At 28.4% G+C, this 18,624-nt stretch overlaps 2 protein-coding genes across 4 annotated transcripts in view; one reads left to right on the top strand and one right to left on the bottom strand.

Annotated features, from left to right (window-relative positions):
• The window catches only part of LOC117173062, a 19,901-nt gene extending 2,388 nt beyond the window's left edge, over nt 1–17,513 (top strand). Inside the window, exons 2-5 of one of the 2 annotated variants that reach the window (XM_033361440.1) lie at nt 601–721; nt 3,674–3,850; nt 3,952–4,044; nt 17,402–17,513. In XM_033361440.1, the coding sequence (XP_033217331.1) occupies nt 608–721; nt 3,674–3,850; nt 3,952–4,044; nt 17,402–17,437 (420 nt within the window). In that variant the 5' untranslated portion in view covers nt 601–607 and the 3' untranslated portion in view covers nt 17,438–17,513. Of the gene's footprint in view, nt 1–600; nt 722–3,673; nt 3,851–3,951; nt 4,045–4,125; nt 4,293–17,401 lie in introns of those variants that run through there. The other variant, XM_033361439.1, reaches the window with a different exon arrangement.
• The window catches only part of LOC117173061, a 451,519-nt gene continuing 447,710 nt past the window's right edge, over nt 14,816–18,624 (bottom strand). For both annotated transcript variants that reach the window (XM_033361436.1, XM_033361438.1), the window contains one exon: nt 14,816–15,884. In XM_033361436.1, the coding sequence (XP_033217327.1) occupies nt 15,765–15,884 (120 nt within the window). In that variant the 3' untranslated portion in view covers nt 14,816–15,764. The remainder of the gene's footprint in view (nt 15,885–18,624) is intronic.

The raw sequence follows: 18,624 nt of genomic DNA, 5'->3' as shown, positions 1-18,624 counted from the left end.
AAAAATGTTATAAAAAAATTTTAAAACACATGTACCTCAAACGAAAAAAAAAATTTGGTCCCAAATATTATCGGGACCTAATAGAATTTTCCAAAAAACGTTGCAGGATTCAATTCGAAGTTTCTTTTCAATTATTTTTAAATTACCAAATTAATTTTTTAATCATTTTTTGTAATTTTAAAAAATAATATGCAAATTTTCAAACAGAAATTTTTATTCAGAAATATATTTTGTTTAATAATTTGAATTTTTAATTCAAAGAAAAATGTTTAAAAACATAACATTTAAAAAAAATTGTTTAATTTATTAATTTGGGAACTTTCTCGTTCGCATATTTTATTATCGGGAAATTTTTTGTCAACAATTTTATTCTTCGCCAATTTTGAAATTCGATGATATTATAAAATATACGAAATCTTATAATTTGGGATTTTTATATTTGGGCAATTTTATAATTTCGGGAATTTTATTATTTCGGAATTTTCAGATGTTCCTATTTATTTATATAATTTTCCCAAACAAACAAAACTTTAAGATGAAACTGAAAAAATTAAATTTTTGTTGTTCTTATAGCATAATGAAAATTTTTGTGAATTTCAGGAAAAAAATGGAAAATGAAAGATTGTTACGCTCCCCTCAGAGGCAAAGGGAACAAATCAGAGTAAAGTGCAATATTTCCTACACTTGTACTACTTCAGGATTGATACAAATTGTAGCATTGGTAAGATTTCATCCAAATTTTATCGAAAAATTCAATAAAGTAATTTTATTTTATGATATAATTTATTTATAATTTTCTCTGAAAATAATAATAATCATAAATTGTAATAATAATAACAATAATAATAAGTTGATTCCCGTAAAGGAATTTGGTTAGAATAAAATTTTTTTTATTTTGCAGAGCGATTAGAAATTGTATGAACACTGTAAATTACTTCAAAAGTAGATTTATGAAAATTTTGAAAAAAAGTTTCTAAGAACATTGAAAGGTTTCAAAGAAAGAACAAACATCTTAAAATTCATGGAAAAATTTAATATGCTTTTTTAGTTTAAAAAATACAATTTGAAGGGAAAACTCAAAATAAGTTTTAAAAACTTCAAAAAATTCCTACATGTGTCAAGAAAATACTTGGAACATTTTTATTTAGAAATTTTTCTCTGTTTCAAAGAATTTAAAAAAATTTAGAAAACGTTTTAATAATTTTAGAAAATGTTCAGAAAATGTTCTAATTATTTTAGAAAATGTTTGCAAGTGTTTAGCCATTTTTTTAAATATTTAAAAAGTTGGAAAAAATTTGAAATAAAATCTAGGTTTTTTAAAATTTCAAAATTTTGCTTTGAAACCTGTACAGGATTTTTAAGGTTCACAAAAAATCAACTAATTTTCCTGTAATTCCTAGGCATGTAAACAAAATTTTTAAGCCTTTTGAGATACACTTTCGACTAATCTGAAATTTTCAAAAATATTTTTTAACTTTTTTAAGAAACATTTTGCTGAATTTTTTGTTTGGTAATTAAATGAGCATTCTTTTTATGAATTATTTTTCATTCGAAAAATCAACTTTAAAATTTTCTGTTGAGAATTCATATTTTTGACAGAAGTTTTAATTTTCCTTTGTAAAAAATCGACTTTTCCATTATAATTATTTTGTCTTAGTTTAAGATACATTTCATTTGATTATTATTTTTTTTTTATTTTAAATATTTTTATTTAAACTCAAAATCATTTTTTAGGTAAAATGTGAAATATTACATTTTTCGTAGAAAATCAATTTTTTTAGGATCAAGTACTTCCTTCAAAGTTTAACTGCTTTGTTGAAAATTATTTTGTTGTTGTTAAAGATTTGTCATTATATTTCAAGGTTCATCCGTTTTTATTAAAAATTTAATTATTTCTTTGAAAAATCCTCGTTTCCGGCAAAAAATATTACATTTTAGTTAATTTATATTATTTGAAAAATATTTTATTTGTTTTGGTTAATAATGCGACTACTTAAAAATTAATCTTTTTTGATGGAGGATTCAAATATTATGTTGAAAATTTGTCTTGTTAGGATAAACTCAACTTTTTTTAAAAATTAGAATCTTTTTTGCTTAAAATATCAATTGTGTATAACATTTTTTGTTAAGAATTATTAATATTGTTTTAGAAAATTTTACTATTTTGTTGAAAATCATCTTTTTTGTTAAAATTTTGATTAGAACAATCTGAAAAACTTTGGGAAATTATATAAGATTAAAAAAATAAAATAAATATTCATTTTGTTAAGAAATCGCATTTGAGGATGAATTCAACTATTGTTGTTAACCAATTTTTTAAAATTTTCTAATTTGCATGATAAAATATTACATTTTTCTTTGCGAACACATTCTTTTTTTTTAAATTCAGTTGCTTGTTAAAAATTGGAACTATTTTGTTCGAAATTTATTTATTATTTTTTTGTTTGAAAATTTTATTTCAAAATTCTTATCTTTAGTTAAAAATGTAACTATTTTGTTTAAATCCTCTTTTTTCCAGAAAAGTTATCTTCTTGGTGAAAAATTATTCTATTTTGATTAAAGATAAGACTATTTCTTTTCATTCGTCTTTTTATGAGTTTAAACTTTGTTTATTTAAAATTATAATGTGTCTTTATTAATAAATTAAGTATTAAATTTTTCGTTCTGGATTCCTGTTTTTGGATAAAAATTCAACTATTTGGTTGCCAGTTTTCTCCTTTGATATTTTTTTTTAATTAAGCATTACTCTATTCTGAAAGATTAATCTCGTTTGTTGAAAATATAACTATTTTCTCAAAATTTCGTCTTTTTCCTAAAAAATTTATGTAATGAATGGAAACAAGTGGTTAAAAATTAGTCTTTTTGATTAAATTTAACTGTTTTTTTGTTTTAAATTAAAATTTTTTTGCATCAAATATCAGTTATGTATTATATTTTTCGTTGTGATTTATTATTAAATATATATTTTTTTCAAATTCCAGTATTGGGTTCAAAATCATATTTTTTTTTAAATTTTGTTTCGGAAAATCTGAAATTTTCGAAAATCATTTTTCTGCTTAAGATCAACAACTGTTTATTAACAAAACTTCTGTTTTTGGTTACGAATAAATTATTTGGTTAAGAAATCGTCTTTTGGATGAATTTAACTATTTATGTTGAAATTTTTTTTAACTTTCAATTAAAATATTAACAATAACATCTTAGTTGAAAACTTATTTTTTGATTGTTGAAAATTCAACTGCTTTTTTAAAATTTTAATTATTTGTGTAAATTTTTGTTTATTTCGATGAAAATCTATCACTTTGGTTAAAAATTCATCTACTTTGTTTAAATTGTAACTTTTTTTTAAAATCCTCTTTTTGGAAGAAAAGTAATATTCTTGGTAAAAAATTATTCTGTTTTGATTGGAAATCCAACTTTTTTATTCTTTTATATTTAGATTGAATGATCAATTACGTATCAAATTTGTGGTTGACAATTATTTTTTGTTTAGGAATGATATTATTTATTTAAAAATAAGCTTTTTTCTTGTAATTTTTATTTATATATCTGAAATCTTCAAAAATCTTTTTAAATTTTGGCAATAATTTTTTAAAATTTCATTAACATAAAACCAACCACAAATGAATAAATAAATAAACACAACAAAATAAAAATTTATCATTTTTTCTAGATGTTACCCTTTCTTGCAATTCTCTTCGTCACAATTCAAATAAAGGACGAGTCATTGATTGATATGTCAAATAAATGGGTTATTTTACAATTTGCATTGATATTGTCTCGATTGTTGCCATTTTTATTTTATGATGTCGAAGAACCATATTATTTCAAACGTACAATGACATTTTACGTAAGTACTTTGAAATCGATTTTTTTTAAATTATTAGAATTTTGATAAACTTAAGAAAAATTATAAATGCAAAAATAATTAAAAATTTTGTATATTCATAGGAATTGGGAATGACTATAGCAGTATTATTAATTTACGTAATGGCTATTCCTTTCTTATATTCGAAGGAAGAACCTCGATTTCTCAATGTGATGGTAAGAATAAAGTTACAAATAATTAAATAATAATTGGTCTCATAATTTTATGTAATCTATAGTTAACTTTTTTATATTTAGGTATTTCTAACATTTGGAATAGTTATAAATGCTGCACATATCCTGTGGATTATTTCTAAATTAATTTTTAGACTAGCTTAATCAATTTTTTATTATTTTCCAAGTTAGTATTTTTGATTGTATTGTTTTTTCATTTTTTATTTTATTATTCAAGTCTGAATCGTTTTTAATTTTTTAATGTATTATAATTGTGTTGTGTTCATTCTATATAAAAAAATGTGATTATGTCAAAAATGTTGCAAAGTTACAAATATATTTAGATAATAATATAGAAAATCTGTACACTCGATATTTGACTCGTAAAATATTTTTTGATTATAAATAAATGAATAAAAATATTTATTACAATGAGTTATTAGTCTAAAATATTTCGTTTATTATTCTAAAAAAAGATTTAATTAACAATTTTGAGATAATATAACAGTGTCGACAAATTAAATTTCTTTAAACAAATGAAATTATTTTGTACAAAAATATTGATTTAGTGGTAGAATTAAGGAATTCTTCAGATCTAATTTATTAACTTAAACTCGTATTAGAATAACAATATATACATTTGCCGTAATAAGAAAAATAATGTTAAAAGTTGGGATTATTTTATCTTTATTATGACAAACTTTTCATTTATTAAAAAAAAATTTACAAAAAAAAGGAAATTTACGTTATCGACACTGGCCGGTAGTAAAGCTTCCCTGGGAAATAGTATCTCGAGTGGTAATAAATTTCTTACCTTGAGAATGAACGAATAATAATAATAAATAGTTTCTATTAATTCTAAATTTTCAATAACATCTAATTAGAATGATACACGAAATATTTCGGATTTATTATATTTGACATTTTTTGTTTTTTTCTACTCTTTCGCATTACGTAGGATAAACAATAGTAACAGTAGTGATATTAATTCCTAAAATGAGCGAGCTTCCAGGGCTTCCGTTTCTTCTTACCATAAAAAAAATGCATTTTCCACGATATTGAAAACAATTTTCGTTTTTTACTGTCCCTTTTCAGGATCACCCGTTTGGCTCTGCCCTACTCCCTTGCTTTCCCTTACTTCACCCAATTTGTTCATTCACATCACTCCCTGTCCACTACCATCCAAGATCCATCTTACACTCAACTGCCCCTCTTCCTCTCCTGTACATCTCTCTAATACATGTGCCCATGACTCCATTTTGTATCCACATACTCTGCATAAATTCTCCTCTTCATTCATCCAATATCTGCATGCTCTCACTCCTTCTCCCATTCTGAACCGTACAAACCTACTCCATTTTTCTTCCTTTTTTATTTTTTGCAGATATTCTGGTTTCGCCAACCCTTTGACCATCATATACCATCTATTGTACCTCGAATCTATAATCTTTTTGTCCATCTCTCTTCTCCTTGTTTAACCAATAGCTCTAACTCTATGTCCTGCCACTCCATAACCCCTTCTCGAATATGACACACCCTTCTCATTTTTCTCCTTTCTACCTCCCATTTTGAATTTCCCACATTACCTCTCGCTTCATTATTCCGAATTTCGCCGAAACATGCTTGTGCAATTTTACTTCCCTCTCCCCTTTTTAGCTTCTCTTCAAACCTCCATGCTCTCTTAATTTGTTTAGTAACCATATTTTCTCTTCTTAACTCTTCTTTTAACATATATCCTGGGCAACTCCAGCTAACCTCCATTACCCACCTCAGGAATCGCTCATGCATGCTCTCTACTTCCCTATGTTCCTTCCATCCCCAGATCTCCACACCATAACACAACACCGCCCACACCAACGCATCAAACAACCAGACCCTCATTCTCCAATCGTTCTTGAACCTTCTCTTTCCTATACCCCATACTTGGCCCATTACTTTACTCGCACATTCAATTCTTTTCCTCGCCTGCAGTTCGTGTCCTCCTTCTGCCTCAAACCAAAAACCTAGGTAACAGAACTCCTCCACAATATCCACTTTTTGTCCGTTCATTCTCCAAACGTAATTTATTTTGCTCTTTATATTTCTGAAACACATCACCTTTGTCTTATCTACGTTCACCGTCAGCTCTTTTGTTCCCACATACTCTACGAAGATTCTTATCATTAGGTTCATCCTCTTCTCATCATCTGCTAATAGAACTACATCGACCGCGTATGCTAGAGAGTATAGTTTGCTATTACCCAAAACCGTTCCTCCTTTCCCTTTCTCCTTTAGCTTCTCCTCTAAGTCTGCCAATAGGATACTAAACAGTAACTGACTCAAAGGGCACCCTTGCCTTAGACCTCGGCTTGTCCAGAAAACCTACCCTTTTTATTTCCTATTTTCACCCTAATCCTGGTTTCAGTAAAAAATTCCTTTATCCTCTCCACTAACTTTTCCTCTAAACCCCTCTCTTTCATTTCTTGCCATAGTACTTTTCCATTCACTGAGTCAAATGCTGCTTTGAAATCTACGAACAAAGCGACTAGTCTCCCTTTCTTTCTCCCCAAATTTCTGTTAACTAAATAGTTAAGTACGTAGATGTTGTCTATAGTTTCCATTCCTTTTCTAAATCCCGTCTGATTATGTGGGATACTTTCTTTTTGTTCTACCTGACTCTCCAACCTATTTCTTAAGATTTCTGCACATATTTTATAGCCGAATGACATGAAAGTGATCCCTCTGTATTCCTCTATCCTCTTTCCTTCCCCTTTCTTGACAAGCGGTACCACCAGTCCCGTCGTCCACTCTTCCGGCCAACCTTCCCCTTTCCATACCTTGTTGCAGATCTTCCACATCCCATCCCTAATCCCTTCTCCTCCAAACTTCATTGCTTCGTTCTCCATCCCATCTTCTCCCGTCGCCTTGTTTCTTTTTAACCTATTTATTGCTTCATCCACTTCTTTTCTTGTTATCTCGTTCCTTTCCTCCATTTCTCCTTGGACTATTCTACACTTTTCCCCATTGATCTTATTTTGCTCTCCCCCTAATAGACCCTTAAAATAAAACGTCCATTCCTCCATTTCTATTTCTTCTTTAACGCCCTTCCTTTCCCCTCTATCCCTATTTATCACATCCCACACCCTACCTTCTTTGATCGCTTTTTCTACCTCTGCTTTATATTCTTCCTTTCCCCTCTGCCTTTTTATTTCCAGCACCTTCTCATGTTCTTTTTTCCTACTGTAATACTCCTCCTTCTCCATTTCCCCTCTTCTCCGTTTGCTGAAACACTCTTTTATTCTCTCTTTACTCTGCCAGCATTCTTCGTCCCACCAGCCTCTCTTTCCCCCTACTCTTTCTTCATTAGTACCCAGCTCATCCTTTACCTTTTCAATGGACCCATTCAACCTTTCAACTAACGAGTCTATTCCCTCCTCTTTTTCATACCTAATCTTCTCCTTTTCCATCTTTTGTTTAAACTCGTTTAATTTATCTACCCCCCCCCCCCAGATTCCCATTTTCGTGTTTCGTTCGCACTCTTTTTCCTTTCTCCCTCTGCCGCGCTGACTGACGCCCCTTCTTAGTGCAACCATGACCGGAAAGTGCTCGGACCCTATCTCATTCCCTACCTTCATACTCCCTATCATATGCCGCATTCTTTCTTCAGCCAAGATGTAGTCTATTACTGTTGTTCCCTTTCCTATGAATGTCATCTCCCCTTCATCATCTCTTTTTATATTGCCATTGAATATAAACCATCCTGTTTCTCCTATCATGTCTAGTAACTTCCTCCCCTTCCTGTCCGTCTCTCTATGTTTGGAGTTCCTTATAAATGCCTCCTTTTCTTCATCCCATAATCCTCCCCCTTGTTCGCCAGTCCATGCATTTAAGTCCCCCCCTATTAAAACCAATTCTTCCTTCTTTTCCTCCATCCACCTCCTTATTACTCTCCAGCCTTCCTCTTCCCCTCTTCTTCTGTATACACACACCACTGCTATTTCTACTTTCCCAATTATAATTTTTCTTATCATTGTTCCATCCTTTTCCTCCATGTTCCCATCTTTTCTCCTTTTTACTGCTAATTCTTTTTTCACCCCTGACAACATGCCGCCCATCCCTCTCCCTTTAACATGTTCCTTTCTTGATTCTTGCATTTCCACACATAACCTGTCGGTAACATCTTTTTTATTCCCTTCCAGTCCTTCTCATCTGCCCAAGTTTCACTCATCATAATCACATCCCACTTTTATAACTCTTCCCAGAATTCTTTGTTCTTGTTCTTCAAACCTGACACATTCCAGAAAGCTATTTTCACGTTTCTCTCTTCCCCTCCCTCTTCATTCCTCTTTACTTTGTTTCCCCTTTGCCGCTTGGAAACCCCTCTGATTTATATCTAGACTCTTTTTCGTCTCCCTTCCCCCTACCTTTGTCAAGACTTTTTCCCTTTTCCCTTAATTCTTCTAATTCTTCATCCCAGCACCATTCCTCCCCATTTATCCATAACTTGTCTCTCCCTATTCATACCATATGGCCCTTTTTCCTCTCTACCCAAGCCCTCTGCTCTATTTGCCATCTCCTTTTCCTCTCCCTCCATGCCAGATCTTCTTCAATTCTTTCCCTTTTTCCTCTCAATAATTTTTTTCTCTCCATAATTTTCTTTTTCTCCTCCTCCCTCCCCACTTTTACTAGAAACATTCCCTCTTTTTCTTCCTTTGTCCCTCCTATTCTCTTGACTCCTTCGACCCTTATCCGACTCTAATGTCTCGAAAAAGATTTGTTATTTCCACTTCTCCTGTTTCACTTTCGTCTTTTAATCTCTTGACTACTATGTTATTTTTCCTCTTTGCCCTTTCTTCCCCTTCTAATCTTCTTTCGATCTCACTGAGTCTTTTCTTCAATCTTTCATTCTCACTTCGGACATTCTTTTCATTTCTTTGAACTATTTCCTCATTTTCTGTTTTTCCCCCATGTGCTCATTCCTAATTTCTAGACTGGATACCCGCTCTTCCAACTGTTTTATTTCTCTAGATATCTGTTCGTCAACCTCTCTCTGTCTATTCTCAATGCTCTCTAGCTTACCCCAAACCTTGTCTTTCTCCTCCTTCCAACGTTTATCCCATTCTTCTCATTTTTCTCTGACCTTTTTCACTTCCCCCCTTACATCGGTTCCCTGTCTATTCATATCCCTATTCATTTCATCCAATCTCTTTCTTGTTTCCTCTCTAAAGCCTTTAATGAGAGCTTCCAATTTTTCAAACATCTCCCCATCCCCCCTTTACTAAGGCCTTTATTAAATTTTCAATTCAGAAATAATTATACAAATTAGTAGAATCATATTCAAGCCTTGTTACCGACCTATGTCGATAATGTAAATTTCTTCTTTTTAAGTGAAGAATTCGTTCCGTAAATTTCAAATTTGTTAAAATGAAAAAATTTAGGAACATTTATTTCAGAATAATTTATTATTATTTAGATAACAATAAAAATTTTTAAAATAATGAGTCAATTTAAACAAAAAAATTGAACCCTTTATGTCAATTTAAATCAATTGTAAAGATTTTCAATTTCAAGAGTTTCGAAATTGAGACGTTCAAAATGTATTAACTTTAAGGTACGACTTTAAATTTCCAAAAAAAATTCCAATACTGCAAAATTCCCGACATTCGAAAAATACAGGAATATAAAAAATTAAAAAAGGGTTTTTAAATTAATATTGTTTATTATTATTAGTCTTATAAGATAAATAAACAATATTTAAAAAAACGTTTCTTTGATTGAAATGTTTTATCATTGCATTTTTCATAAATAATGTAGATTTTTAAATAAAAAAATCAATTGTTTAACTTTGGGAATTTTTTAATGTCGGCAAGTTGTCAGTGTCAACTTCATAAATATTTATTATTTGTTAAAAAAATATAATAGTGAAGTATTACGATCAAAGAAAAAATATTTGATTTTCTAAATTGCTCTTTAAGTATTATATTATTGTGTTCAGTCGTGACAAACAAAATTTTTTTAAAATAAAATATTTTGTTATTTTATATTCAGTGAACAAATAATATTTATGAGGTATTAAAAATATTAATTAATTTTAGTGTCCTTATTTAATTCGGTAAATAATAATAATATTATTGAATTTTAGTGCCGGATATTTTATAATTTTGCAATTTTCTGTTAGGAATATTATTATTCGGGAATTTTTAAATTCGATGGTATTATAAAGCGACAATTAAAAACCACCAAAATTAAAATGCCCGAAATTTAAAAAATTCTTGAACCGGGAAATTCCTCAATAATAAGATTTCCTAATTGGAAAATTCCTGACAATGAAATCCCCGTATAATAAAATGTCATAAAAATTAAATTTCCGACAGAACATTGCGAAATGATATATTTTCCGGACTAGAAAATAACCAAATAATAAAATTTCTTACTGATCAAATTCCCGAATAATAAAATTTACGAAGAATGAAATTCCCTTACAATAAAATTTCCAAATATTAACATTTTCGAATGATAAAGTTTCCGATTCGGAAAATTTCCAAATAACAAAATTCCTGAATAATAAAATTTCTCAATAAGAATTTTTTCTGATTGCGAAATTCTGAAATAATAAAATTCTTTAATTGGAAAGTCTTTGAAAAATAGCGTTCCGTCATAATGAAGTTTCTCAATTGGGAAATTCCCGATTTTTAAAATAGTCGAATCGAAAAATTCTCGACAGTTTATAATATTACCAAATTGAAATATACTGCATAATAGAATTCCGTAGTAATAAAATTTACGAATAATGAAATTTCTCAATTCCAAAATTTCCGAATAATAATATTTGCGAATTGGTAAATTCCCGAATAATAAAATTCTCTAATTGGGAAATTCCTAAATAATAAAATTCCTGAATAATAAAATTTGCGAATTGGAAAATTTCCGAATAACAAAATTCCCGAATTGAAAGATTACCGATCAATACAATTTCCAAATAATAAAGTTACTAAATTGATAAATTCCCAAATAATAAAATTTCTGAATAATACAATTTTTTCATTAGAAAATTCCCAAATAATAAAATTCTTTACTTGAATTTCCGATTTATAAAATACACGAATCGAAAATCTCGACTCTTTATAATATTACCGAATTGAAATATCCCCAATAATAGAATTCCCGAGTAATAAAATTTCCTAATAATAAAATTCCCGAATTGCGATTTTCCCGAATAATAAAATTTGCGAATTGGGAAATTCCCAACTAAAAAAATTCAGGAATTGGAAGATTCCCGATTAATACAATTTCCAAATGATAGAATTCCTAAATTGGTAAATTATCGAATGATAGAATTCTCTAATTGGGTAAATCCTAAATAATAAAATTGCCGAATAATAAAAGTTCTTGTTAAGAAAGTCTTCTGATTGCGAAATTCCCAAATAATAAAATTCTTTAATTGGTAAATTCTTAAATAATAGAGCTCCTGAAAAATAAAGTTTATGAATTAAAATATTCCTAATTTATAAGATATCTACAAGTAATAAAGTTTTCGAATAATAAAATTCCCTATTTCCAAAATTTCCAAATATTAAAATTTGCGAATTGAGAAAATTTCGAATAACTAATTCCAGAATTGGAAGATTCTCGATTAATACAATTTCCAAATAATAAAATTTCTAAACTGATACATTTTCGAATAATAAAATTTCTTGTTAAGAAAGTTTCATGATTGGGAAATTCCCAAAAAATAAAATTCTTCAAGTGATAAATTTTAAACAATAAAGCTCTTGAATAAGAAAGTTTCTGAATTGCAAAATTTCTTATATACAAAATACCTACGAGTAATAAAATTTTAGGAAATTTTAGGAAATAATAAAATTCTTAAATTGATAAATTTCCGAATAATAAAATTACTGAATAATAAAATTCTCTAATTGGAAAATTCCCATATAATATAATCCCCGAATAATAAAATTTCCTAATAAGCATGTTTTCTGATTGGTAAATTCCCAAAAAATAAAATTCTTTAATTGGCAAATTTATAGCTAATAGAGTTCCCGAAAAATAAAGTTTCTGAATTTGAAATTTCCTGATTTAAAAAATACCCGAATCTAAAAATTGTCGACAGTTTATAATATTACCCAATTGAAATATCCTGAAGAAAAGAATTTCCGAGTAATTAAATTTCCGAATAATAAAATTCTCTAGCGAGAAATTTCTCTGAGTGGAAAATTTCCAAATAATAAAATTCTTAAATTGGAAAATTTTTAAATAATAAAATTTCCGAATAATAAAGCTTCTGAAATGGAAAATTTCCTTATATAGGGACGACTGAAAAATCCTGAAAAATAAAATTCCCGACACTGTTAAATTCCCGAATTACAAAATTCCCGAATATTAAAATTCGCGAATGATAAAATTTCCGAATAATAAAAATACCGTATTGGAAAATTCCCGAATAATAAAATTCTCAAATAATAAAATTCCCGAATTATACAATTCTCAAATTGGAAACTTCCCGAATAATAAAATTCCCGAATAATAAAATTCACGACAGTTTATAATATTACCGATTTGGAATATTTCCAAATAATAAAATTCCCGACAAAAAATTGACGAATTACAAAATATCCGAATTAAAAAATTCCTGAATTGTATAATTCCCGAAAATAAACATTAAAAATAATTTGTAAAAATAATATTTCATTATTGTATTTGTAATCAATAAAATTTATTTATAAGAAATTGTAATTGTTTCATTTCGGGAATTTTCCAATTTGGATATTTTATAATTCGGCAATTTTCTGTCGGGAATTTTATTATTCGGAAATTTTCCAATTCGGAAATTTTTCTATTCGGTAATATTATTAACTGCCGGATATTTTATTATTGAGGAATTTTCAAATTCGGGAATCTTATTATTCGAGATTTTGATTATTCGGGAATTTTCCAATTCGGAATTTTTATTTTTCGGCCATGTTATTATTAGCCAATTTTAATATCCCGGCATTTGCCAATTTTGTATTTTTATTTTTCGGAACTTTTTTTATTCGGGAATTTTCTGATTCGGGAATTTTATTTTTCGGGATTTTTCAGTCGTCCGTTTGTATAATTCCTGAATATTATAATATTATCAAATCGAAATGCCTTGAATAATAGAATTCCCGAGTAACAAAATTTCCAAATGAAAAAATTTCTGATTAATATGATTCTCTAATTGGGAAATTCCCGAATATTAAAATTTCAAAATCAGGATATTTCCAAATAATAAAATTCCCGAATTGGAAAATTCACAATTGATACAATTTCCAATACATAAAATTCTTGAATTGTGAAATTAAAGAATAATAATATTTCTAGATCAAAAAATTCTATTATTTGGGATATTCTCAAATTTGAAATTTCCCGAATAGTAACAGTTTATAATATTATCGAATCTTAACATTCCCGGAAGAAAATTGTCGAATTATAAAATTTCGGAGATAAAAAATTATCCAATATAAAAAATTAAACTTATTTTACACAAAAAAACTTAATTGTAATAATATAATTAATTTTATAAGTGAAAAATATCAAATGTTAAAACTCGGAAATTTTCTATCTCGGATATTTAACAATTCGGCAATTTTTTGTCATAAATTTTATGATTAGGAAATTTTCAAATATAATTATATTGTAAACTGTCAGGAATTTTATGTTTTATTTTTTTTAATTTTTTTTATTTTATTTTTAGAGAATTTCGTAATTCTGGAATTTTGTTATTTGAAACTTTTATGATTCAGGAGCTTTATTATTCAGGCATATCATTATTTGGAAATTTTAATATTGGGGAATTTTATTATAATGTAATTTTTTATTTGCGTATTTTATAATTCGATAAATTTATTTTTCTGGAATTTTGTTTTCGGGATTTTTTAGTCGTCCCACTATAAACAGCCGTCCCAATAAATGTTTTCCAATTTGGAAAATTTATCTTCATTTATGTTTTTAATCAAAAATAATTTTCTCGATAATAATAATTTAAATAAAAATTTTCTATTCAAGCTTTAATATCGACCAAGGTCAATAAACTGAGTACCTGTTTATAAAATAATTTGTTTTTAAATAAATAATACAAGACAATTATTGTACGTAACGCATGACATTTATTCATCCATTTCCATAAATCGAGCTATAGAAGCAGATATACAGTAAAATGCTCGATGGTACATGATTTGCATGACATTTTTTCTTAAATAATAATTTTCATAGATTAATAATAAACTTATTATTGTAAAGAACCAACGCTAAGAAAATATTACAATATTACAATTTTTTCCTGCAATAATTACTTAGGTGAAATTTTATTATATAAATAAAATTTTAAAGGTGTCAATATAAAAATAGATTTGAAACAAAATTATCAGCCTGGATCGACGCTTAAAAAAATTTATTTTTAAAGAGAAAAGTAAAAAACCATCGAGTAGTATAAATTAAAAATGGTTACAAATTGACTAGAGTTGGGTATAAAATATTTAAGTTTGATGTGACGTACGTATAATGGTAAGTGACAAATTTTTTTTCAATTTTTAATCACATGTACCACTATTTAAATGTAGAATCTGGCGAATTTTAATTTAAATTAAATACAGTCTCATCTTATGTACATACCTACTTTTAAACACCAAAGTGTCCAGATGTAATATTTTATTCGACCTGATATGACTTTTATTAGTTTTAAAAAATCTGCCAAAAGTTCGGAAATATTCAGTTTTATATAATTTATTAAGTTGTAGCCAATTTTCTTAAATTAATTTTCTTCTGAAAAAATATCTTACCCTGGGAATCGAACCACGGAACTTCAGATTTCTGTTTGGGTGCTTTCCCATTAAGCTACTAAAGAGATCGAGAGATTTTTTTTCACAAATACATGCATTATTATCCCCGGTGTTACAAGTCACATTTTTAAAAGAATCTTCATTATCATAAGAGAATTATAGAATTTCTAAACGTCTTTACAGGGTAGATCTCTTAAGTAGCTTAATGGGAAAGCACCCAACCAGCAATCGGAAGTTCTGTGGTTCGATTCCCAGTGCAGCGAAACAGATTTTTTTCAGACAAAATTTAATAAAATTTTCTTTTTAATGCATAGCTCCATCTAGCCCGTAAAGACACAAAGAAATTCTATTATTCTCTGATAATACAGATTCCTTGAATTATTTTGCTATTTGGAAAATTTGATCGGTATACGTAGTTTTTAACAATTTACGAACTTCTGGGTGTCGAGGATATTAAATTAAATTAAATTAGAGTAAGAGTGATATTTTTAAATACGTTTTTGATATAAAAAACTTTAATTTTTATTCCACGATGTTTCGGCAATAACTTTATTTTTAAAAAGACTTTGGTCAAGCTTCGATAAATATTGATAAAGGATCGATTTTTGAATCTAATTCTTAGAGCTATACAAAATACATGTACATATACAACACGACGCTCTATATTTCAATAGAACACTCATTTAAAAAATGATTTTGAATTGGAAATGTTTTTTAATTTAAAATAATTGATTATATATTTACACAGTAAATAAATAAATCGAATCAAACAATTAAGGGTGAATCTATTGTAAATGAGTCCCTTTTTTAGGAATAATTTTTTAATTAAAATATTTTAAGATCGAATATTCAGAAATTATTCAAATTGAATGAGATTAATTGAAAAGTGTAATTTTTTGATAAAGGACTTTTTTATTGATCGCTGAATTTTAAATCTAATTTTTATTTCCCCAACGTTGCCTTACTTTCCAGGCTGCTGCTTTCTTTTGTTAAATTTCCAACGAAGGAAACGTTCGATAAATTCAATGAAGGTGGCGTCGATTCGCTTCCATTAACTGGATTCTGAAAAGGAATTTTTATTAGTTCGATTTTTATTGAAAACAGTGATAAGAAATATCTAGTACCTTTTTTAGTAAGGAATGTGGTAATAAAATATTTTTGTTACAACTTCAGATTAGTTATTATATTATAATAGTAACATTTCCGAGTGATAAAATTTCCGCATGATAAAATTTTTGAATAATGAAATTTAAGAAGTTCAGAAATCCAGAATAATATAATTTGTGAATAATAAAATCCCCGCATAATAGAAATTTTCGGATAATAAACTTCTTGAATAATAAAATTATCGAATTGGAAAATTTCCGAATAATTAAATTCACGGAATGCAAAATTTCCAATTTATAAAAATTTCCGTATTGGAAAATTCCAGGAAGTTTATAATATTACCGAATTTGAAAATTCCTGAATAATAAAATTCCCGACTTGGAAAATTCCTCTTATAATAAAATTTCCGAACTGGAAAATTCCCGGTATATAAAATTTCTGTATTGAAAAATTCTAACCAGTTTATGATATTACGGAATTTGAAAATTCCTGAATAATAAAATTCCCGACTTGGAAAATTTCCGAATTGGAAAATTTTCGGATAATAATATTCCAAAATTTGAAAATTCTCGATTTATAAAATCTGTGAATTGGAAAATTTCCGATTGATAAAATCTCCGCATTACAAAATTTTAGAAAGTTTATAATATTACCGAATTTGAACATTCTTAAATAATAAAATTCCTGACTTGGAAATGGCCCGAATAATTATATTTTTAAATTAGAAAATTCCCGCTTTATAAAATCCGCGCATTGCAAAATTTCAGAAAGTTTATAACATTACTGAATTTTAAAATTCCCAAATATTTAAAGCCCCGAATTGGAAAATTACCGAATAATAAAATTTCCGAATTAGAAGATTCCCGATTAAAGAATTCCCGAATAATAAAATGCTCTAATTGTAAAATTTTCGAATTAGAGAATTCCAGATGAATAAAATTGTCAAATAATTAAGTTCTCTAATTAGAAAATTAGCCAGTAATAAAATTTCTGAATTGGAAAATTCCCGTATAATACAATTTCCAAATTATATAATTGCCAAATAATAGAATTTTCGAACAATAAAATTTATGAATAATAAAATTCCCGAATTGGAAAATTATGGATTTATAAAATCTCCACATTGAAAAGCTCCCGACGTTTTATAATATTACCGAATTTGAAAAGTCCCAAATAATAAAATTCTCGACTTGGAAAATTTCTGAAGAATTTTATTTTCGAATTAGAAAATTACCGACTTGGAAAATTCCCGAATAATAAAATTCCTGATTAAGGAATTTCCTGATAATAAAATGCCCAAATTGGAAAATTCTCAAATCAGAAAATTCCAGATTAATATAATTGTCAAATAATCAAATTCTGTTTTTGAATTTGGAAATTGTCTGACTCGCAGCAGTTTTATTTAGGCGGTTTGAATTTAAAGAAATAAATGTTCGGTTCGAGTCCTAATTCTAGTGGATTGGCACTTTTAGAGGAGAAGTTTTGCAATCAAACCAAGAATCACGTAAAGACAAATAGGAAGGACGATCTATCTCCCACTTTCTGCTTTGAAGCCAACTTTTTCCTCAAGTCAAGACACGTTCTCGTCAACGACAGTGGATATCTAAAATTGCTGCACGTTCGCCAAACCTAAGAAGTCTGAAAGCTTTTTTAAGAGCCTTCAGAATTGGACTAATTAGGTAACATTTTATTGGTCACATAAAAAGGAAATACAATTTAGATCTCCCATTCTCGAGAACCATAACTCGGGGAAATTGCAAACTCGTTTCTATTAATAGAATAGAGAAATTGTGTTTTTAGTTTGTTTCCAAATAAAAGGTCCATCCAATACTTGAAATGATCTAATTATTTTTTGAAAAAACAATATTCGTCTTACATGGTCACATTGGTCATTCAGGAAATTTAAATCCCAATAAACAAAACTAACACTGGAATTTTAAGACACAACCTTAAATATGTGGACCAAGATTGTTTTAGAACGTACTGTGACGTTGCAAAATATTTTCAAATCAGAAGTTCCCTAAATTTCAAGATTCAGAGTATTTCGGTTTTTCCATTTTAAACAATTTTTGTCCTCATACTACCGAAAAAACAGAAGCTACGCGGTTTTCAAAGACTTGGCTTAATTATTTAAGATAGTTTAAGTTTAAGAATAGAGTTGGCCTGCTTTTTTCTTTGTATTATATGTACCTATCAAAAATAAGACCGTCCTGAAGAATCCTGAACCCTCCAGACCTAATGAGAGACTTTAAGAAGCAAATGGGACGCCTTTTGTCAATTGGAGTAACTCATCCTATTTCAAATTTTCCCGCCAATCCTACTGCAGTGTGCCAACTTGATTCTGTCCTTCTGGTCATACCCCGGTACTTATTGAGCATCTTGAAATACTCCTAGGATTTAAGTTTACGGCTACACTTGATTACCTAAATAACTTATTCGACTCGGAGCGAAATTCATGATCTCTTTTGTTGGCAAGATTTATTGTCGATCCCCGGCAATGCGAGTCGGACCTCTTTAGCTCAGGCCCGCATATCACTGACCAAGGGAGTCATTTGGAGGACACCGAATTTCCATTGCAGTCAGATCCCTGAGATCCTATTTCTGTTGTTTCAACATTCCCTGGCAACACCAATCACATTGTCCCAATTCAACCGATCAGGGTTAAGCCGGTTGTCAAAGAAGATAACGACGCCGG

The sequence above is a fragment of the Belonocnema kinseyi genome, chromosome 5 (assembly GCF_010883055.1).
Source record: "Belonocnema kinseyi isolate 2016_QV_RU_SX_M_011 chromosome 5, B_treatae_v1, whole genome shotgun sequence".
Classification (NCBI taxonomy): domain Eukaryota; kingdom Metazoa; phylum Arthropoda; class Insecta; order Hymenoptera; family Cynipidae; genus Belonocnema; species Belonocnema kinseyi.
This window is presented reverse-complemented; position numbering and strand designations above follow the sequence as displayed.